This window comes from Hyla sarda, chromosome 8 (assembly GCF_029499605.1).
Source record: "Hyla sarda isolate aHylSar1 chromosome 8, aHylSar1.hap1, whole genome shotgun sequence".
Lineage (NCBI taxonomy): Eukaryota > Metazoa > Chordata > Amphibia > Anura > Hylidae > Hyla > Hyla sarda.
In genome coordinates, this window is record NC_079196.1 from 152087908 (window position 1) to 152111226 (window position 23319).

At 43.4% G+C, this 23319-nt stretch overlaps 1 protein-coding gene across 4 annotated transcripts in view; it reads right to left on the reverse strand.

The window, feature by feature from the left end:
* MRTFB (myocardin related transcription factor B) overlaps nt 1–23319 on the reverse strand; it is a 389460-nt gene that overhangs the window by 167073 nt on the left and 199068 nt on the right. For all 4 annotated transcript variants that reach the window (XM_056536177.1, XM_056536178.1, XM_056536176.1 and 1 more), the window contains exon 3: nt 10013–10220. In XM_056536177.1, coding sequence (XP_056392152.1) covers nt 10013–10160 — 148 coding nt within the window. In that variant the 5' untranslated portion in view covers nt 10161–10220. The remainder of the gene's footprint in view (nt 1–10012; nt 10221–23319) is intronic.

Sequence of the window (23319 nt, forward strand, 5' to 3'; positions counted from 1 at the left end):
TTTTTACACTAACATGCTGGTGTTGCCCTATACTTTTCATTTTGACAAGAGGTAAAGGGGAAAAAAGCCCCCCAAAATTTGTATCACAATTTCTCCCGACTACGGAGATACCCCATATGTGGGTGCAAAGTGCTCTGTAGGCGCACAACAAGGCCCAGAAGGGAGAGTGCACCATGTACATTTGAGGTGATTTGCACAGGGGTGGCTGATTGTTACAGCGGTTTTGACAAACGCAAAAAAAACAAAACCCCACATGTGACCCCATTTCGGAAACTAGACCCCTCACGGAATATAATGAGGGGTGCAGTGAGAATTTACACCCCACTGGTGTCTGACAGATCTTTGGAACAGTGGGCTGTGCAAATTAAAAATGTTGTACAGCCCACTGTTCCAAAGATTTGACAGACACCAGTGGGGGGTAAATGCTCATTTTATGCCTTGTTACGTTCCTCAAGGGGTCTAGTTTCCAAAATGGTATGCCATGTGGGGGTTATTGTGCTGTCCTGGCACCATATGGGCTTCCTAAATGCGACATGCCCCCCGAGCAAAATTTGCTCTCAAAAAGCCAAATATGACTCCTTCTCTTCTGAGCATTGTAGTTCGCCCGTAGTGCACTTCAGGTCAACTTATGGGGTACCTCCATACTCAGAAGAGATGTAGTTACAAATTTTGGGGGGTATTTTCTGCTATTAACCCTTGTAAAAATGTGAAATTTGGGGGGAAACACACATTTTAGTGATTTTTTTTATTTTTTTTTTACGTATGCAAAAGTCGTGAAACCCCTGTGGGGTATTAAGGCTCACTTTATTTCTTGTTACGTTCCACAAGGGGTCTAGTTTCCAAAATGGTATGCCATGTGGTTTTTTTTTTTGCTGTCCTGGCACCATAGGGGCTTCCTAAATGCGACATGCCCCCGAGCAAAATTTGCTCTCAAAAAGCCAAATATGACTCCTTCTCTTCTGAGCATTGTAGTTCACCCATAGTACACCTCAGGTCAACTTATGGGGCACCTCCATACTCAGAAGAGATGGGGTTACAATGTTTGGGGGGTATTTTCTGCTATTAACCCTTGCAAAAATGTGAAATTTGGGGGAAACACACATTTTAGTGAAATTTTATTTTTATTTTTTTACATATGCAAAAGTCGTGAAACCCCTGTGGGGTATTAAGGCTCACTTTATTCCTTGTTACGTACCTCAAGGGGTCTAGTTTCCAAAATGGTATGGCATATGGGGGATTTTTGCTGTTCTGGCACCATAGGGGCTTCCTAAATGCAACATGCCTCCCAAAAACCATTTAAAAAAAACGTACTCTCCAAAATCCCCTTGTCGCTCCTTCGCTTCTGAGCCCTCTACTGCGCCCGCCGAACACTTTACATAGACATATGAGGTATGTGCTTACTCGAGAGAAATTGGGCTACAAATATAAGTATACATTTTCTCCTTTTTCCCCTTGTAAAAATTCAAAAATTGGGTCTACAAGAACATGCGAGTGTAAAAAATGGAGATTGTGAATTTTCTCCTTCACTTTGCTGTTATCCCTGTGAAACACCTAAAGGGTTAAAACGCTGACTGAATGTCATTTTGAATACTCTGGGGGGTGCAGTTTTTATAATGGGGTAATTTGTGGGGTATTTCTAATATGAAGACCCTTCAAATCCACTTCAAACCTGAACTGGTCCATGAAAAATTGTGAGTTTGGAAATTTTGTGAAAAATTGGAAAATTGCTGCTGAACTTTGAAGCCCTCTGGTGTCTTCCAAAAGTAAAAACACGTAAATTTTATGATGCAAATATAAAGTAGACATATTGTATATGTGAATAAAAAAATTTTTTATTTGGAATATCCATTTTCCTTACAAGCAGAGAGCTTCAAAGTTAAAAAAATGCAAAATTTTCAAATTTTTCATAAAATGTTGGGATTTTTCACCAAGAAAGGATGCAAGTTACCACAAAATTTTACCACTATGTTAAAGAAGAATAAGTCACGAAAAAACAATCTCGGAATCAGAATGATAACTAAAAGCATCCCAGAGTTATTAATGTTTAAAGTGACAGTGGTCAGAATTGCAAAAAATGGCCGGGTCCTGAGGTGTAAAATGGCTGGGTCCTTAAGGGGTTAACACACCCGAGAAGAGGGCACAAATACTTTATACATTTCACAAACAAAGGACTCACATTCTATGTTTACAGGAAACACACTTCAAGTCTGACGCTGTTCCCACAGTAAATACCAGAAACTACTCCCAATGGATACATAGCACAAACCCCGAGGCCAGGACGAAAGGCGTATCCCTTGCATTCCACAAATCCCTCCCTATTACGGTTCTGAATACCTCCATAGACCCGCAAGCCCGTTTTCTTTTTGCTAACTGTACCATAGCAGGCCAGCCTACCACCATAGCATCCATATACGCGCCTAACCACGACCAGATACCCTTTCTCCTCCGGACCTTAGATAGGCTATCGTCCTTCGCCACGGGCCCAATTCTCCTGGGTGGCGATTTTAATGTAGCTTTGGCCCCCCTGATAGACACGTCCACTGGTAGAACATGCTTGTCATACAACAAGCTTCGGGCACTGAGGCGGAAGTTGCACCAGCTGCAACTCAGTGAATTCTGGCGTGCTCTACATCCTGACTGCAAGGACTACACATTTTATTCTCACCCACTTCAATCATACTCACGCATAGATTATATCTTCTGTCCCCACCATTTATTGCCATCGATCAAGAACACTACCATAGGTGTTACTACGCTCTCAGACCACGCTCCTGTTTCTATGACCTTTACCCTACCATCGTTCGCCAAGCCACAGGCCTCTTGGAGGCTGAACGAATCCCTTCTTCTAGATCCGATCTGCCTCCAAGACCTTAAATCTGACATATCAATGTTTGCCGCGACCCATGCATCCGACCCCTTCCGCCCATCGGTTAAATGGGAAGCCCTCAAATGCGTGCTCAGGGGTACCTTGATCAAACATGGTGCACGCCTGAAACGAGAGTCAGCAGCAAAATACACCGCTCTCCTCGACCGCTTACATGATCTAGAATCCCTCCACAAACAATCGGCCCAAGAGACTGTGTTACGGAAGGTTATTCAGGTTTGCCAGGAACTCTTGAGTTATTTAAATTCCAGACACAGACACTACAAACAACTCACAGGGAGGGTCTTTTATGAATGGGGTAACAGATCGGGGAAACTCCTAGCAAACGCCCTAAGAGAAAAGAAATCCTCCCCATTCGTTCCTTTGATTAAAACCCCCTCAGGCACGATCACGCACATGACCCCGGCCATACTGGACGCCTTCCGCTCATACTATAGTGATCTCTACAACCTCCCATCGCCCTAGAACGGCGCTGACGCCCGTGCGGGGACACCCTCGTTGTCCCACTACATTGCTGAAACTGCCCTCCCTAGACTCTCCCCTGAAGCCGCTCTCTCCCTAGAGGCCCCATTTACTGTGGAGGAGTTGGAATTGGCCATCAAATCCCTGCCAAACGGTAAAAGCCCGGGCCCAGATGGCTATACAGCTAAATTTTTTAAATCGCTGCACGAGGACCGACCCCACTCCTTTCCGCCCTTAACTCCATCTCTGCTACTGACCCCCCCCCCCCAATCCTTCCTCCGAGCTTTCATAGTGGTTATCCACAAGGAGGGCAAGGATCCTGCTCTCTGCCCTAGTTATCGGCCCATCTCCCTACTTAATCTAGATGCCAAATTGTTCGCTAAATTAATAGCTAATAGACTCTCCACTTACATGGAGGAGCTGATCCACCCTGATCAAGCAGGCTTTGTCCGCGGAAGAGAGTCCAGGGACAACACACTCAGGACGTTCTCGGTTGTCCACGCAGCTCGTACACGTGGAGTACCGCTTTTCCTGCTCTCCCTAGATGCGGAGAAGGCCTTCGATAGGGTGGACTGGGGATTCCTGAGAGCGACCCTTACACAAATTGGCCTGGGCTCCACAATGATTGATCGCATTTTGGCTCTCTACACTCACCCACAGGCTCAGATCCGCCTCAATGGACGACTGTCAGCGCCCTTCCCCATTTGTAATGGAACGCGGCAGGGCTTTCCCCTTTCGCCATTGCTCTATGTGCTATGTATGGAGCACCTTCTCATAGACATCCGTGGCAACCCGGACATCAAAGGCCTAGAGATTCCGCCGTCCCATTACAAATGCGCCGCGTATGTGGATGACCTTCTACTATACCTCTCATCCCCCCTGACCTCCCTCCCTTCCTTGCTCACATCACTAAAGCGGTTTACAACACATAGTAACTATAAATTGAACCCGACCAAGTGTGAGGCCTTGAATGTCACTCTACCCTCTACAATTATCCACCAATTGCGCAGTACTTTCCCATTCCGATGGCAGACCACGTCCCTCTCCTATTTGGGAATACAAGTTCCTGCAAAACTGGCCGACACATACCGAGTTAACTACCCTCCCCTTCTTCACACGATCAGATCGGATCTGGCCAGATGGGAGCGCAGGGACTTTTCCTGGCTGGGTCGAATTAATATAATTAAAATGAATATCCTACCAAGACTGTTATATCTTTTTTCTACCATCCCGACCCACTTGCCTCGCCCCTTTTTTCAGGGGGTCACTGCGCTGCTGTCTGGCTTTGTCTGGTCCCACAAACACCCACGAGTAGCAAGACAGATCTTATTCTGTAGGAAAAGTGATGGTGGTTTGGCAATGCCAGACCTTCTTTCTTACCACCTAGCTACAGTGCTCACTAGAGTTCTTGACAGTTTCCATCATCGCTTAAACAAACAATGGTTACACTTAGAGAGATCAATTGCGGGTATAGATCCCAAACACATTCTGTGGCTACCCATGCAGGAGGTCTCGGCCTCCACCCTACTGACTCTCCCGCCTATTTTGTCTTCCATTATCAGATCCCGTAATTCATACCTCAAACACACTCACCTTCTCCGTCCTGGTGGTCCCCTTACGCCAGTGTTTGGCCTCAAAACCTTTCCACCTGCATACACCTGTACATCTTTCCTGGGCCGCGACAGAAGAGATGACCTGTCATTCCACTCCCTACTGTCTGGGACATCCCTGAAAACCTTGGCGGAGATTAGTGGAGACACCCTGCCTACAGCAACCCATTACCTCCAATACTTGCAACTCAATCACTTTTATAGCGCCAACAAGCATACCCTCCAGTTACACCTCCAGCTCACCTCCCTGGAATCTCTATGTGTGCAACAAGCACCAGTATGCCGACCAGTGAGTGCCCTGTATGGCCTTTTCATGGACCTTCACCGTGACTCCCCCCTGTCCTTTCGGATTAGCTGGGAACGAGAGTTGGGTCAAGGGCTCGCAGATGGAGAGTGGGAGATGGCTGTGACTTTGTGCCACAGGACTTCCATTTCCTGCAAGGCACGTGAAACCAATTATAAAATCCTGTCTCGTTGGTACAGAGTCCCGGCCCTCCTCTCCCAGATGTATCCCTCCCTTCCTGATGTGTGCTGGAGGTGTGGCTCCCAGGGAGGAACGATGTCTCATGTATGGGTTTCCTGTCCCGTACTTGATACCTTCTGGACACAGGTACTAGACATTATACACCGTTTGACATCCACGTCCCTCACCCGCCACCCGAAGCCGCTCCTTCTCAATATACTGCCTGGCCCTGTCTCTCGTTGGTCCAAATCTCTACTGCGATTCCTCCTACTAGCAGCTCGTACGGTCATCCCTAGACTCTGTCCCCCGTACCGCCGACCCTCTCGTCTTGGCTTCGGGAAGTTACCCATTTGCACATTTGCATAAGATGGAGGAGCTTATGGCAGACTCCTATGACAAAACAGTCAAACATGTATCCACTTGGCATCCATGGACGGAGTTCTCCTCCTCAGCCGAATTCAGTTCTCTCTATTCGAAATCTTAACTACTGTCTGCCCCGCAGATTCTGCACAGATCGGGCAGTCTGGTGACCCTCATACATTTTAGTCCACCTACCCTGCCCTCACGTATGCCTGCTCTGGTCGCGTTGGACTGTTTGCTGGAAGGGTTTCGTCAGGTGAGTGGCTCTATCTACATCTCCTCCCGCTTTCTTTTCTGAGGTTCTTCTGCTCTTCCCACCCCCTCCCCAGTCTTCCTTTCTTTCCCTTTCTTTCCCATTCTCCCTACTTTCTCCCCCCCCCCCCATTGGAGAGGCTCCCCCATTGCCCCATACCACTCTCACTGGTTCTTGATTATTACCTATTCATTCTATCATCCTGGGATTCCACGTATTGTTATACTTCTGTGTTACTGTGTAAAACCTAATAAAACTTATACTTAAAAAAAAAAAAAAAAAAAAAAAAAAAAAGGGACAGTATAATACATAGTTTTAATAAAAGGTGGTCCAGAATTGTTGTTTTATTGGGAACATATGATTCATTCACAACGTATTCAGTCCCTTTATTTTTATGTAGTTATTCTTTTACAGTTTAAGTTGCGGCCTTATGCTAAAATAAAAAAATCTAGTCGCCCCCATCATCACCCATAATGAGAATGTGATGACACAATTTTAGAAATATTTGCAAATTTAATAAAAATCAAAAACTAATATTTTGCATGCACAAAAGTATTCATATCCTATGACATTTTAAATTTAGCTCTGAGGGCCTCTTATTTCTCTTGATAATTTTTGAAACGTTTCTACACTTTGATTGAAGTCACCTGTGGTAAATTCAGTTAATTGGACATGATTGGGAAATACACAGCCCCGTCTATACAAAGAATTACAGCTTATCAAGTTTCAAAGTACATCAAACCAAAAAACAAGCCAAGAGATGGAAATAAAAGCCTGTAGAGCTTGGACACAGGGTTGTGTGAAGGCACCGATCTGGAGAAGGGTACAAACCATTTCTGCTGAACTGAAAGTTCCCAAGAACACAGTGGCTTTCATATTTATTAAATGGGAGATTGGAATGACCAGAACTCTTCCTTGAGCTGGCCAATCTACTGTAATCGGGGGAGAAGAGCTCTGGTTAGAGACCCAATGGTCACTCTGGCTGAGTTTCAAAGATCCTGTGTGCAGATGGGAGAAAATTCCAGAAGGTCAGCCATCACTGCAGCACTTCACCAATCTATGCTTTGTGACCAGAAATAAGTCTCTCCTCAGTAAAAAATACACAAATAAGTTTACCTGGAGTTTTCAAAAAAAGCAGCTAATGCACTCCCAGACTGTGACAAACAAGATTATCTGGTCTGATGAAACAAAGATTTAAGTTTTTGGCGTCAATTCTAAGCATCATGAGTAGCTGGGACACGAATACAACATAACTAAATGAGAAAAAAAATTAAAAGGTCTGAAAACTTTCTAAATCATTTATACATATTTGCTGACAGATCCGCTTTCAGCAGTGCTCCAAATTTTACCACGGCATTTATTAGATAACAATAGATTCACAAAAAATGTGCATTATCAAAAAGCATATGCCAAATTTGTCAATAACCTTTTCCGTTTGTTGCAAAAGGTCAACATATTTGTGCATAGGCCTAAATGGTGTTGCGATATAAAAAGTGCACAGGCTAAGACTGAATCACACACAATGCTAGAAAATGCAGAGGTCATTTTCAGTGTGAGAAGGAGACGTAGCTCTGTGAAACTTTGTAGACAACAGTGACTAATGTAAACTCCATATACTCTGGTCAGACAAAGCAAAACATGCCGATAGTACTGTCTAGGTTTAGGTGACTGACCCCTACTGATGGGACTCAAAAATCTTACTTCAATTAATATTAAAAAGTTTTAAGCCAGTTTAATGCTTGTAAGATTTAAGATGTTTGAGTTCCACCAGTTGTGTTATTAGTCACCTGAGGCTGTTGTTGGGAAAAAGGGATGTGGCAGAATGAAATCTTTCCATCCATTCCTACTGCTTTCTATATAAATAAGCACCACCAGATGTGCATGACGGCTATCAACAATTTTGTCCAAATCTGTAAGTTAACTGTGTGTTCAATCATCAATTGGCTGACATCTATCAACCCAGTTCTTACAATATTGGGAATTATTTTGCTTTTCCGATTGTCTCTTCTGTCTCATTAAAGCGGTATTCTGGTTTTATACATCTTATTCCCTATCCACGCCCCCTCCATTCATGTCTATGGGAGGGGGCGTGGCCATGTTGTCATGCCCCCGTCTCAGAGGCAGCGCCTGGCACAGAATAGCAGGGGCTGCACCAAGTTTGTGGGGGTCCCCAGTGGCGGAGTATCCACTATTTTGTCCAGGTTTGTATGTTAATATCACAGGTTAATGCCTTATCCAATGCATATTTAAGGAAAGTAGAATGCTAACCTACACTCACATGCTTGAAGCCTTTATATTAGCAGTGATAATGCACTAACATTTCAACCTGTTCTTATAAGAGGTAAAGTGTAAATTGGCTTGCAAATGCACGAATCCAGAAAAAGAAATACAAATACCAAGAGAGTAATTTAAAGGGCTGTCAATATAAAGAAAGTTTGACAGCCAATAGAATAGTAATGCTTATTATGAAAGCACATTAGTCCTGGCCTGTACCTAATAAATTGTTTGACTCCAGGCAACAGATGTAGCTTTTCAGGTATATTCTAGACAAAATATAGAAAACTTTTTTTTAACTAACACTGTTAAAACATTGTGGTTTATCTCAATATTTCTGTCAGCTGTACTATTTTTATTTTGCTAGTTGGTTATTTGAGCATTAGACACCTATATAGGTCTGTGTTATGTCCATGACTAGGTTCCTCACACTGGTCTTTCCTGGTATACAGATAATGTCACACCTTGTGTCCTACAGCAAAAGTGCATGCAGTAATTTTTCCGCCACGATGTCCCGTCACTGTATACTGCCCGTAATGAATTACGGGCATATACGGGTGCAAACGGGCAGTTACAAAACCCCATAGGCTGCAATGCAATTTAGTCACGGCCGTCAGGGGTTTTGTAACGGCCGTGTTTCGCAGCTGTAGTGACGGAACTTCTGACGAAAGTTCCTAAACGGAGAAATACATAGTGTGAAAGCAGCCTGAGAAAGCATTGCAGGATGGAAAGTATCTATATCCAGGCCATTGTACTGTGGAAGGAGAGAGCTTTTTTTTATTTATTTTTTTTGCAATTTTAATTTGATTTTAACCTCTAAGACCAGCTTCAAGGGTGATTACACACATACAAGGCTTAATAATACTGAATCAACTTCATATGATTTACCATGAAATGTGTAATACGCAAATATACCTGAAGGTCACCTTGCAGCATATTCTGCTTTAATGTGACATAAGACCTGAAACTGTTTGAACAAATAGTAAGGGGCAAACAAATTAGTTAAGTAATTCCATTTACCACTATTCAGCATCAGATATTTCTACTTGCTTTACCATTTATGAGCACTTCATATACATAATAACTAGTAGTCGTGTGCCACCGATGCAGTACAAGGCACAGCCAATGTGCCCCTACTAAACTTTATTGTGCTGACTGTAGTTTGGACCCGCTCCCCAACTATAAAACACCTGCCCTAGGTCTCAGAGAACCTCTCTAACAATTATATTGCATGTGTTTCATAGGGAGTACACTACCATCAGCCATCATATTACATACACTGTCCATTAATATCCAGTCACTTATGATATTTGTAAATCTATGCCAGCATTTGTATGCTGCTGTAAACCAATGTGTGGTATTTTCTATAGTACATGTATTGCTTTATATGATGTAATAAAACTTAAATTTGCAAAGCCAAAGCTTTTATATGGATCTGACAAGTATAAAACACTACTAATTTACTGGCCACCTGTGATGTACAGTAGCAACTGTGACCAGAATGCAGAAGTCTTCCTTGTAGATTAAAGAAATCTTATAATTTTCATACCAAAAATGTTAGACCCCAAGGGCATCAGTGACTGTTTTCCTGTGATGTGCTATGATAACGCTATGTATTATGTGTGACTTTCCACTGGACTGCTGGATGCTATCTGCATTATATTAACTCAGTCAGGTATCACAGTAGAGACAATGGAATTACTCACCATTCTTTCGTTCCTTAAGTGGAGGTAAATGCTGGACTGACTGCAAGGACAATTCCTCAAAATCATGGGCAACTGCTTCACTTTGGGGGCTTGGAGCCAGACAGAGTAGAGAGCCAGTCTCATCCTCTTGGGCCTGTCGATGGTCCATTATGATACAAGAAGAGGGGAAAAAGGAGGTAAAAAGGACTTCACGTTTTGCAGGACAAGACTGTAAAAGAAAGGAAATATATAGATAAATAGATAAAAAAAATGACATGCTACAACAGACATGATTTCACTGTCAATGTCTGAAAGTACAGAGCTCCATTATTTATATACTAAAGACAAACAAAACAAAATGCGCTTCCTTGTGTGAATACCTCTAAATACTGAAAACAACTAAAACATTTTTTGAAACTACTCACCAAATGTAGGCACAACACACATGAAGGTAATATATGACTATGATCTTCATGTGGCTCCTCCCCAGTGATCAAGGCGCATTAAATGTGGAGTTTATACACTTCCAAGTATAAGATTTAAACAACAAGAAGGTCTCAAAAAGCAGGAGGTGCTCAACCCCAAATGCAGTTGTGCATTTATGCTGGGGGAGCAGATCCTGCGCTTGTTGTCCGTTCCTAAGGGCAATCGCCAGAATAAAATGCATACAATGAGGGATGCCTGCAGCAGACCACAAGTGCCACAATGGCATCCTACACCAGATGAAAGGTGTGGATGTGTAACATATAGATAATACATAAATGTAGGTGCAATTTGGGTGGGGCTTATAGTCTGCCTCCCTCCTCTCATTGTATGTGTGTTGAGTCACACTGGAGGTATCTGGGAGCAGGCAGTGAGTCGGAACGAATGCTGCTGTAATTGCCCACTGCCCCTGGCATTGCCCATACGGCACAGGTAGGCTTAGTGTTAGGTCCCGTGCCACTTGAGAAACCTTGGCATTGATGTGCGGGCTCAGGTATGTCCTTCATATAGGGATATACTGGCCAATGTCTCAATTTTAACATCAGTTTGAGGGTTAGCTATATGTCACTGTCTACATCTACCACAGTAGTGCACCTAAATGTATTAGTTTGTAATACACAATAAAATTTTGAATTTTGTTTTACTCGATCCTGGCAAAGCCCATTATTGCTGTTTGTTAAGGAGTGGAGTGGTCATCTTAGGGGTCTGTCGTGCCTTGGTCGTTTTTGCTACAACTATTTACATAGGCACAGCTCTGTACAAATTTATATAGTTGTGCCTTCCATCACAGTTCAGTCTGTTCACTTGAATGGGCAGTAATACTAGGCAAATCCAAACCCGTATGTATGGCGTGGTGCCTGAATAAATTACAAAGGGGCCAAGGTGCTTACCCCTTTATTCTACTAATTTGTGGAAATTTCAGGTCCGGACCCCTACAATCATGCTCTGATCATAAGGATAGGTCATTAATTGAAAGTTCTTTGACAACTTATTTAAAGCCAAATCTCCAAAGATTAGGATAACATTTTGTGGTTTGTGGTTGTTCCTCACATAGGATTCCTATTGACTCCAGTTGTAATTTCATAAAAAGATATATGGCATAAGCTGGATTCTAGATTTGTGTTGTCAATATTGTAGCAAACTGAGTAAGGTCATGTCCACGGTATGTTAAAGGGAATCTGTATGCTGAAATTCAGATTCCAAAATTTTGAAACTGTTAAAGGGATCCAATCATCAAATTTTACCCTATATAACGCTTGGAAAAGCGTTATATAGGGTAAAATCTCTATCCTCACCATTCCCGGGGTATGCTCCTGCCCCCAGGGATGGTGAGGATATGAACTTATAAAGTAGTCACCACCGCATCCGTAAGTAATTCCCTGGGCAGGGAGCTAATCTCACCTACTCCTGTTCTTCAGCCAGCAGCAACGCCCCCTCCGCTTGTTGGGCCACATCATCGCTCTGCTCTGTTGGTTCAGTGAGCAGAACAATGACATGGCCGTCAATCAAACGAAGGGGGCGTCGCTGCCAGCCGAAGAAGGGGACTAGGTGAGAGGAGCTCCCTGCCCAGGGGACTACTTATGGGCGTGGTGGGGACTACTTTATAAGTTCATATCCTCACCATCCCTGGGGGCAGGAGCATCCACCGGGGATGATGAGAATATTTTACCCTATATTATATAGGGTAAAATCTGATTATTGGTTTCCTTTAAATAATTGGTAGGACCATTCATATATCTGTCTGTGCTTCCATAACGTAGAAAAAAAGCTCACAAACAGTCAAAAAGGCGTTCCCAAGCCCCTGAAGTGCTTAGGTTCCGCTACTCCTCCCCCTATTTGCATACCTTGTTTAAGGGAGTCAAGGATAAGATTCCAAATCTTGGTCCTGGACTGTGCCTATGAATTTTGCAAACAGGGCATGGTTTAAGGCTGTCAATCAAGCAGTAACAGGAGTGAGAGGGGCAATGAGGTGTTTCAGCCCTCAGCACTTCAAGGGCTTGGTAATATCTCTATGACTTTTTGCACCCGAGAAGTATTTTCCCACGTAATGGAAGAACAAACCGATAAATGAAAGGTACCTTCTGTCTCCTTCCTCTAACATCTATCCAACAGTGTCAGCAGATTATAACGTGAAATGCAGCTGAAAGATTCCCTTTAACCCCTTAAGGACTCAGGGTTTTTCCGTTTTTGCACTTTCGTTTTTTCCTCCTTACCTTTTAAAAATCATAACCCTTTCAATTTTCCACCTAAAAATCCATATTATGGCTTATTTTTTGCATCGCCAATTCTACTTTGCAGTGACATTAGTCATTTTACCCAAAAATGCACGGCGAAACGGAAAAAAAAATCATTGTGCGACAAAATCGGAATAAAAAACGCCATTTTGTAACTTTTGGGGGCTTCCGTTTCTACGCAGTGCATATTTCGGTAAAAATTACACCTTATCATTATTCTGTAGGTCCATACGGTTAAAATGATACCCTACTTATATAGGTTTGATTTTGTCGCACTTCTGGAAAAAATCATAACTACATGCAGGAAAATTTATACGTTTAAAAACCCCTATAACTTTTTTATTTTTCCACGTACAGGGCGGTATGAGGGCTCGTTTTTTGTGCCGTGATCTGAAGTTTTTATCGGTATGATTTTTGTTTTAATCGGACTTTTTGATCACTTTTTATTAATTTTTTTAATGGTATAAAAAGTGACCAAAATACGCTTTTTTGGACTTTGGAACTTTTTTGCGCGTACGCCATTGACCGTGCGGTTTAATTAATGATATGTTTTTATAGTTCGTACATTTACGCACGCGGCGATACCACATATGTTTATTTTTTAAATTTTTTTACACTTATTTTTTTTATGGAAAAAGGGGGGTGATTCATACTTTTATTAGGGAAGGGGTTAAATGACCTTTATTAACACTTTTTTTTTACTTTTTTTTTTGCAGTGTTATAGGTCCCATAGGGACCTATAACACTGCACACACTGATCTCCTATGCTGATCACTGGCGTGTATTAACACGCCTGTGATCAGCATTATCGGCGCTTGACTGCTACTGCCTGGATCTCAGGCACGGAGCAGTCATTCGTCGATCGGACACCGAGGAGGCAGGTAAGGGCCCTCCCGGTGTCCGATCAGCTGTTCGGGACCCCGCGATTTCACCGCGGCGGTCCCGAACAGCCCGACTGAGCAGCCGGGTCACTTTAGGTTTCACTTAAGAAGCGGCGGTCAGCTTCTAAAGGGTTAATACCGCACATCGCCGCGATCGGCGATGTGTGGTATTAGCCGCGGGTCCCGGCCGTTGAGCGCCGGGACCGACGCAATATAATGCAGATCCCGCTTCATATCGCGGGAGCCGGCGCAGGACATAAATATACCTCCTGCGTTGTTAAGGGGTTAATGGCCTTTGTTCAACATGTACACCTAGGTACATAAGGTTTACTGGAGACCTGTGCCATACAGCATCTTCAACCATAGGGTATTGTGGAAAAAAATTATATATATATTTTTTTTTGTGTGGATATTTCTTCCAATGGTGGCCTGTGAACTTGTTTAGCCTGTAGGTGTGAAATTTTCCTTAAAGCTTACCCGTCAGATCCAACAAAAAAACTTTTTTTTTTTTTTTTTTTTATATATCACTCAGTACCTAATCCTGACCATGTACATCTAATTTTTATGTGTCTAGCACCCTTATTTTTTTTACTACACTTAATTTAGCTCACTAGTCTGAATATCTCAATAAAGGAAGGGGGCGTGGCCGCACTGTGCAGGTCTCTGCCCCCTCCCTCAGTATGCTGTCTGCTCACATCTCCCCTAGCATTAGCAAAACTACAACTCACAGCTTGTCCTCACTGACAGTAGCTGGAAACAAGCTGACAGTGGGAAGATTTTACCTCCAGCTGTGAGCCCTGCGTTGAAAGCTGTCAATCAAGGAAGTGTGTCCATGACATAGGTGATGACGCATGGACACAGCAGGACTAGTATGTGTCCAAGCTGGCAGGGGGGGGGGGGCAGTTGTTTGACTGGCTTTTTCAGTATGAAATACTGTAAATTTTCTAATGAAAGCAATTGCAAAACCTATTGGTTTTGCATGCTTTACAACATATCATGACAATACAACATGACAGTGCCCATTTAATAACACTGTGATGTGAACAGTGCCTTAGATAAAGCAATCCAAATGTGCTAAAGCATTGCAGACTTCTGGATCCCCATCAATTCTGTGCTGCACAGATGTTCAGATGGCGTTCATGTGATTATAATTTGAGTAGTTTAATTACAGAATATTATGAGAATTACCTAAGAAGAAATAACATGTGTTATACTGGCACACTCCAGTACACACAGTCTGTTTCAAAAGGGATAAAAAATACTAAAAACTTTTGGGAATCTCAAAATTGAAAGCATATCTAACCATGGATGTTACTCACAATGCAATTTGCATCATGTATAAGTCATTTTTATCTGTTTTCAGTCTAGTACTGGCCAGATATCTGCTTCACTAGCCTGCTCACGCCCACTGTATTCCTCTCCCTAGCAGGGTGTGTGTTCGTGAGCAAGCACAGAGAAAGGCTGTGTCAGTTTTCACTTTCTGAGTCTGTTTCTCTCAGCATCTGCTGCAGGGACCCACATGATTTTCTGCGAGTACATAGATGACACAGCCCGCTGAATATGAAATGAGCCTGTAATGGGACATCTTGTAGCCGGAAATATAAAGGCCCAAATATAAGGTAAAATCCATAATATTTCTAAAAGACATATCAGAGATAGTATTAGAATTAATATATCTGCAACATATCAATAGTTATACACAAAGTTTTTTTCCGGTGCTTACAATTATGATTAATGCAAAGGGGTTGCAGCACCACTCCCCATTGGCTAACCAGCCCATTGCAGTTTATGGACCAATCTGTTACTTTACTCTGTTAAATTTAGTAGAGCTCAGCTAATGGAAGTTAAAGAGTCATCATGGTGTCCAGCAATCCCATAAATACGCCATAAATTTAACTTCCATTCGAATGCACATACAATAGGTCAGGATAAGGTGATGACATTTTTAAACAGGTGCTAAACCTTTACAAAAAAAAAAAAAATGGTAAGGTGCTGAATACATTTAGAATGGGGAGGCCAGGAGTCCGACCTCAGGCATGGATTGGCTGAACAAGCATGACATCACGTCCCAAAATGCCAGATGTGCCAGACATAGGGGATTAGAGCTCGGTTATCTTAGAGGTGTTGCGGGAGCTGGGAAGGAAGAGGAGTTTTTGTTTTGTTTTTGATCTTATTCCCTCCCTGACCAGATTTTGATAGGAAGATTTATTTAAGTATGGCTACTAGATTTTCCAAATGCATCCAAACATAGTCCTGATTATAGTACTGAAGGGGTTTTCTAATCCTTAAAAAGTACCTGTCACCAAATAAACTATTCCAAACTAACTCAGGCTATGTTCCCAAACTACTCCTAATCCCCCCACCGCCCTTAAAAAAAGCTGTGTATCTTACTTTTGCAATTTCCCAGCAGGAGAAAGTGGGCGTTTCCCAGCAGGCGTGACATCACTGAAGCCTGCTCGGGGACCACTTCCGCCCTCACATTGTTGCAGTGCTGTGATGAATAGAAGTGCATGTTTGAGTTTGTGTTGCTATCAGTGAGGGTCTCCTTCAGCTGTCAGTTTGTGCAGCTTTCTGTGAGAATCTGTGGAGCGTTCACTTTCTGTGCAGCTGTCAATCAAGCTCAGTGCAGAAAAACACTTTCAGAGTTTAGACTCCAGCCAGTACGGGAGGAGACCAAACTAACTTTATTAATTGTGGCAGGAAACAGAACATAGCCACCTAGTGGTCAATTTTCATATATAACATTTTAAACATATTTATGTTGATAATTTTAAAAGCAAGTGAATGGGAAAGTGTCTGTTAATTACACAAGGAACACCATATTAAAAGTTTTATTTGGTGACAGGTACTCTTTAAACATTCTGTATGAACAATTAATGATTGTATAATAAAGCAAAATGAGTAATACACACATTACCAATTTTCTGCTGCTCCTGTGCCAATATTTGCCTGCTCCCCCTTAGGTCCCCATTTACCAGGCTCCAGTGATTATGTTGCCTACTGACATGTGACAGCTCTATCGGTGATGTGCTGATGCCATGGAGGTCACATTTTGTGCTGAAAAGTGATCATTGGGGCAGGAAAAACAAAGACAAGCGGGGGGGGTCCATCGAAGTGTCAGCAGGAGAGTAAAAAGTGGATTGGTGAGGTGAGTATTACTCTTGTTATAGTACATTACTCTTGTTATAGTACATTATAAGTTTTCCTGAATTGTAAGGGAATTCAGCTGGTGAAGGTGGACATTTAAGTTTTTCTTATGTTTTACAAAAATTGCTATAAAAACCTCAAAACCTTTTTTTACGTGTACGCCATTGACCGTGCGGTTTAATTAACGATAAATTTTTATAGTTCAGACATTTACGCACGCGGTGATAGCACATATGTTTATTTTTATTTACACTCTTATTTATTTTTATGGAAAAAGGGGGGATTCAAACTTTTATTAGGGAAGGGGTTAAATGACCTTTATTAGCACTTTTTTTAACTTTTTTTTTTGCAGTGTTATAGGTCCCATAGGGACCTATAACACTGCACACACTGATCTCTCATGCTGATCACTGGCATGTATTAACACGCCTGTGATCAGCATTATCGGTGCTTGACTGCTCCTGCCTGGATCTAAGGCATGGAGCAGTCATTCGTCGACCGGACACCGAGGAGGCAGGTAAGGGCCCTCCCGGTGTCCTGTAAGCTGTTCGGGATGCCGCGATTTCACCGCGGCGGTCCCGAACAGCCCGACTGACTACCCGGGATACTTTCACTTTCGCTTTAGAAGCGGCGGTCAGCTTTGACCGCTGCTTCTAAAGGGTTAATACCGCACATTGCCGCAATGTGTGGTATTAGCCGCGGGTCCCGGCTGTTGACGAGCGCCGGGACCGACGCGATGTGATGCGGGGTCACAGCGCGACCCTGCTTGATATCGCGGGCGCAGGACGTAAATATACGTCCTGCGTCGTTAAAGGGGTATTCCGCCCCTAGACATTTTATCCCCAATCCAAAGGATAGGGGATAAGATGTCAGATCGCTGCGGTCCCGTGACGTAACGATGCTCCGGCCCCTGTACCTCCGGCCCCTGTGCCTCCGGCCCCATCATTACGTGCAGAGCGAACTCGCTCTGTGCTGTAATGATAGCGCGGTGCCGCAGCGGGGATCCCAGGGGTCCCCAGCAGCGGGACCGCGGCGATCTGACATCTTATCCCCTGTCCTTTGGATAGGGGATAAAATGTCTAGGGGAGGAATACCCCTTTAAGGGGTTAAAAGGGTTGTTCACACGTGCAAAAAAAGTAAAATACCCAAAAATGCCTAAAAGAAAGCTGGTTTTAAGCTTCCATTGACTTCAGTGGGGAACAGGATGGCAACAGCGCTGAAGAAAATCTCTTTTTTAAGAGCAGTTCTACTTGGAAGCTTATAAAAAAAAATCAAACACCTGAAAAAAAAGAGCACCCAAAAACAGCTGTATTTTTAAGAACCACCTGTAAAAACCATGCTGATTTGCAAACTGTTTTGCATAACCAAATGGAAGTCCAACAACTGGAACCCATACGATTACCCTAGCTTAAAAACCAACAATACAAGTGATGCTGAAGTAGTGCAGTCCCCATGTTCCCAGCACAAAGGAGCACCCAACCATTCCCTTTGATAGGACTGTGTTATAGTTCCCTGCACATTGCTAAGTCATGTGCAGAAAGAGCTTGGCAATTTTCAGAAAATACACAGAGAATTAATGAAGAACAGGCCAAGCATGTATTCTATGGACAATTTTCTTCATTCTCTGGATTTGCTGGGTTCCCAGTGGTCATACCACTAACGATAGGCATGTTATCCCCTATCCTGTGGATACAAGGACGCAAACACAATCTAAACAAGAAATTCTGTTTTTTATCTTACATATGACTGACAGGCAAGCATAACCCATAACTGATCGAATCATTATTGTTACCAAAGGACATTATTTGATGCTACAGAATTCGGCAGTAGAAAAATGGCAACACATCCGCCTTGTGTGAGCATTCCCTAAAAAGGGTATACTTATAATTTCTGTATCAATTTCTCAAGGTTTACAATATTTATTTTTGATGTGACTCAACAGGAACCATCATGTTTTTTTTTTGTGCGTGTATAAGAATCTGCCCTGTATGAGCTGTGTGTCCATATGACCAGGATAGATTTTTATTGGAAAGCATACAATAAAAGCCCCTAGTGGATGACAGCAAGTTGAAATCTTGAAAACTGCATGAATCTTATTCAAAAAGTTGTATACTGGAAAATTGTACACATTTCTGAAATAGTAACTCCCATTTAAGTGTAAGGACCAAATGTGTATCTCCTTATATATCTGGAAGAGAAACATAATAATGTAAAAACAAATTAAATCATACAGCTCCCCCCCCCCCCCCCCCTCCAAGTGACTCGACGGTGTGGTTGGTGTACTGTACAGCAGAAAGTACCAGACACAGCCCACGGACAACAGTTTCTGAAAGAAAACAGCTCTGTCTTGGACAACAGAGATAGGGAAGTAAGCACTCCATAGAATAATATTGTTTGGACACAGATAGTGAGATTAGTATATAAATGAACTGCTCACCTTGGGTGGTTGTGTAAACACATACACAACACTGGAATAGATATATAAAGTAGGTCGTCTGCTGCCCTACGGAGTAAGTACGGTAATGGATGATTGGCTTCAAGGAGACCCGGCTCACGGCGCTGATCGACCAAACAGGTATGTTGACTTAAAAGAGGAACGCGTTGCATTCTGGTCAATAAATCCTCTTTTAAGTCAACATACCTGTTTGGCCGATCGACCAAACAGGTATGTTGACTTAAAAGCGAAACGTGTTGCATTCTGGTCAATAAATCCTCTTTTAAGTCAACATACCTGTTTGGTCGATCAGCGCCGTGAGCCGGGTCTCCTTGGACAACAGAGGAGAAGGTCTATAAAATGTGCATAACACTATAAACATCCTGGAAGGTTTTGTGTGTTCTGCTCAACAAGCCACTGATGGATTAGATTAAGAGAAAAGAAAAAAAAAAAAAAACATCTGATACCATTAAATAGGTTACCGTGTGTGCCTGAAAAAAAAATGCTTCTCTCAGGCATTTATGTCTTGTGTTTCGTAAAGAAATCTGAAGAAACGTACAAAATGTTCTTCTCTGCTTAAGACGTGATGTAGCACGCAAGGAAGAATAGTCTGTGTCATAGTATCCACACCGCCTCTGTTATTCTGAACACACACTGCTCATTCCAGACTAATCTGATAGATTCTGTTTGCAGGGCTGCCTGGAGACTTTTATTAATATACTACAGAACTGTGCCCTCAGAGTGCCCATGATGAAATACTCTCCGTGCCATAATATGTAAGCACTCTCAAAAGGAAAACAGCTTTTAAAGTAGCTAAGCGTTTGAAACTGGAGACGTATCATTCGGTACTTCAGGAAAGGGTATTTTTGTTATAAAAGCATGTTTTAGGATTGGGATAGAGCCCTTACTCAAATTTTTATTTGGTTTACTATACATCTAAGATCAACAAGTTCTAGAAAAAGTAAAGAGAGAATGCAAACTAGAGGTGCACAAAAATGGAAATTTCAGAAACGAAACCGAAATAAAAAAAAATGTCCGGCCGAAACCGATACCGGAAATGACTTCTCCCCGTCTTCTGGTAAAATGCAGCGCTCCGCTCTCCATCCTCCGGGAGGGGGGATGAGGGGGCATGGCTTCAACTCGGGCTCTGCCCTCGCTCCTCCCCGCTCTTTCTTCGGCAATTTTCACCCATCACCGCCTCTATTTAACTAAGGTAAGATCGTATTGCAGTAATTGAAAACAATAGCAAACCTGCTATTGGCTAATCTATTGGCTAACTATCTGCAGAGGAGCGGACCTGAAGGAGAACTTACTCCTTCAGCAGGCAGAGGGCGGGTCCAAAAGCCAACCTACGATTGGCTATTGCATTTTGAAATAGCCAACAGCAGGTTTTTCTATTTGGTAAATGGTATACGGGAAGCGGAGCTTGCAGAGGCCCCGAAGCGGCCCCGGAGCGGAACGGCCAGCGGGAGATCATGAGTTGGGATGGTCTTGGGAATGGGGTGGTGTGGGGGAGTGGAGTTACCTTTGCAGTGCCTCAGACATCCAGGCTGGAATCAAGTCAAAAGACAGCTGCCGGCCACAAGATTATGCCACCGGGAGCTGATTGTAAGCACGGGAAATAAATGGATTAGAGGTGTGGGGCGGGCCTGAAGGTATTTAGCTGTGCTGATCCCCCCCACTCCCTCCTTCATTTTCAATGTGGCCATCTATACCTGCACTGTACGGGAGAATTTTCACCGCTCGCACAGAAGGTCAGTCTGAGTGCGGTCTTGGCAGAGTGACAGCTAGTGGCGGGGGCTTCAGATTGGTGGGCACTGGCAGTGTTCGTAACTTGAACTGTGGGCGGGCAGGGGAGGGGAGTCATTATCGGCAAAATTTTTTTGTATCGGCATTTCCCCAAAATAGCTATTTTCGGCCGATGTGTATCGGCTGCCGATATATCGGTGCATCCCTAATGCAAACACATCCATTAAACATCCCCTTAATGTGTAGAACTGAAGACCAAAATGTACACATGCTATGTGTGGCGTCCCATCTGTAAAAGGTCCTTCCTTGCCAGTCAGAAGTCCCAAGAGTGCTCGGGTCTTTGGTGACCACACTCTTCTATTATTTAGGCATCCCAGTCTGGAAGAACCCTGAATGTGTGTAATAAGGGTTTCATGTGAGCCATCTAAAGGTTGAGAATAAAAAGAATGCTACAACTAATACGGAAACATTTTAGACATGAAAAATTGGTGCAGCAGATTTGCTGTAAATCTGCAACAAAGTCTGTATGTGTGATTTTACCCTTTACACTGCAAATTAGGGCTGCAGCTATCGATTATTTTAATAATCGATCAGTTGTCGATTATTTTATCGGAAAAAACGTAAAAATGACAAAATAAGGGGCCCAGCTGATTTTACTTGAAGAATTATGTACAATGGCCATAATCGCCGGTTGCGATACAGAATAATTATTAATGATCCTGTACAGAAACCAGCATACATTTGATACTGCTGCATGGGTAACTGTCTGAACTATTAAAATAAAATGTTAATGATTTACTAACATTAATTTTAATAGTTCAGACAATTAGCCATGCGGCAGTATCAGATATGTATGATTTTTTTTTTATGATTTTTGTATAGCAATAGGAAAAGGTGGGGCTAATTTTTATTTGGGGGGGAGGGGTTTATTTACATTTAATTTGTTTTTACTTTACACTTTTTCTATAGCACTCCTATACACATGGGAGTATTTGCATACTGCAGAGCATTGCACCCGACCCATGTCTGTAGTACAGAAACTAGGATGCAATGCTCTGCACCCCCCCCATGTGTATAGCAGTGTATATGTACTACATACACACTGTTTTACCCATGGAGGTATGTGCAGAGCATTGCACCCTTGTGTCTGTACTACAGACACAGGGGTGCAATGCTCTGCACACATTGCTATACACATAGGGGTATATGCAGAGCGTATTCCGCTACAGCCAACAACTGGCTGAATAGGCGGTTCATGTGGGGTTGATGCGTCACAGGAACACAGATGCAACAAAGAGCATCGGGGACCAGAAGTTGTCAGATCAGCAGATCCTGGGGCTAGAAACCACTAATATTGTTTCTCTTAATTTTTACATCACCCTGAGGTTGGAATACTCCTTAAATTTTGTTGTATTGAAACTCTGTATAGATATCATAATCTGAAGAGATCAGTCTGATAACCTTAAAGGCGTGTTCCAGCCATAGACATCTTATCCTCTATGCACACCATAACGCCCCCTCATATAGACATGAATGGAGGGAGTGTAACGTGACGTCACTTCCTCTGTAGTATACAACAGCTGATAAGTACTGGAAGACTTAACCCCTTAAGGACCCTTGACGTACGCGTACGTCATGACACCCTGGTACTTAAGGACCCATGACGTACGTGTACGTCATGGAGAATTCCGACCCCCGCCGCGCACCGGTTGGGCATCGGATCGGGATGCCTGCTGAAATCATTCAGCAGGCATCCCGTGCAAACGCCCAGGGGGGTCATCAGACCCCCCCATGTCGGTGATCGCGGCAAATCGCAAGTGAATTCACACCTGCGATTTGCGCGATTCCAGGTCTATAGTGACCCGGAATATAAGGGGGATCGCGGTTGTCTAAGACACCCACGATCCCCCTGAGGGCATAGGAGTGAGGTGGCAGAGGTGCCACCCCTCCTATGCCTGCTATTGGTGGTCTAGACGCGACCACCAATAGCAGATCGGGGGCTGGGGGGTTAACTTTCGTTTTCCCCGTCCTGCCCACTCACAATAGGCGGGGCAGGACGGGGTAAACGACGGGGACCGCCGCCGAAGATCCACTTACCGATCCGGGCGGGCGACGGAGGCTGCGGGCGACTGAGATCGGCGGGCGGTGATGACGTGCGGCTGGATCAGACGGAAGCCGGTGAGTTGCCTAGCAACATCTGGAGGGTACAGTTTGAGACCATTATACAGTGGTCTCTAACTGTAGCCCTCCAGATGTTGCAAAACTACAACTCCCAGCATGCCCAGACAGCAGTTTGGGTATGCTGGGAGTTGTAGTTTTGCAACAGCTGGAGCGCTACAGTTTGAGACCACTATATAGTGGTCCCTAAACTGTAGCCCTCCAGATCTTGCAAAACTACAA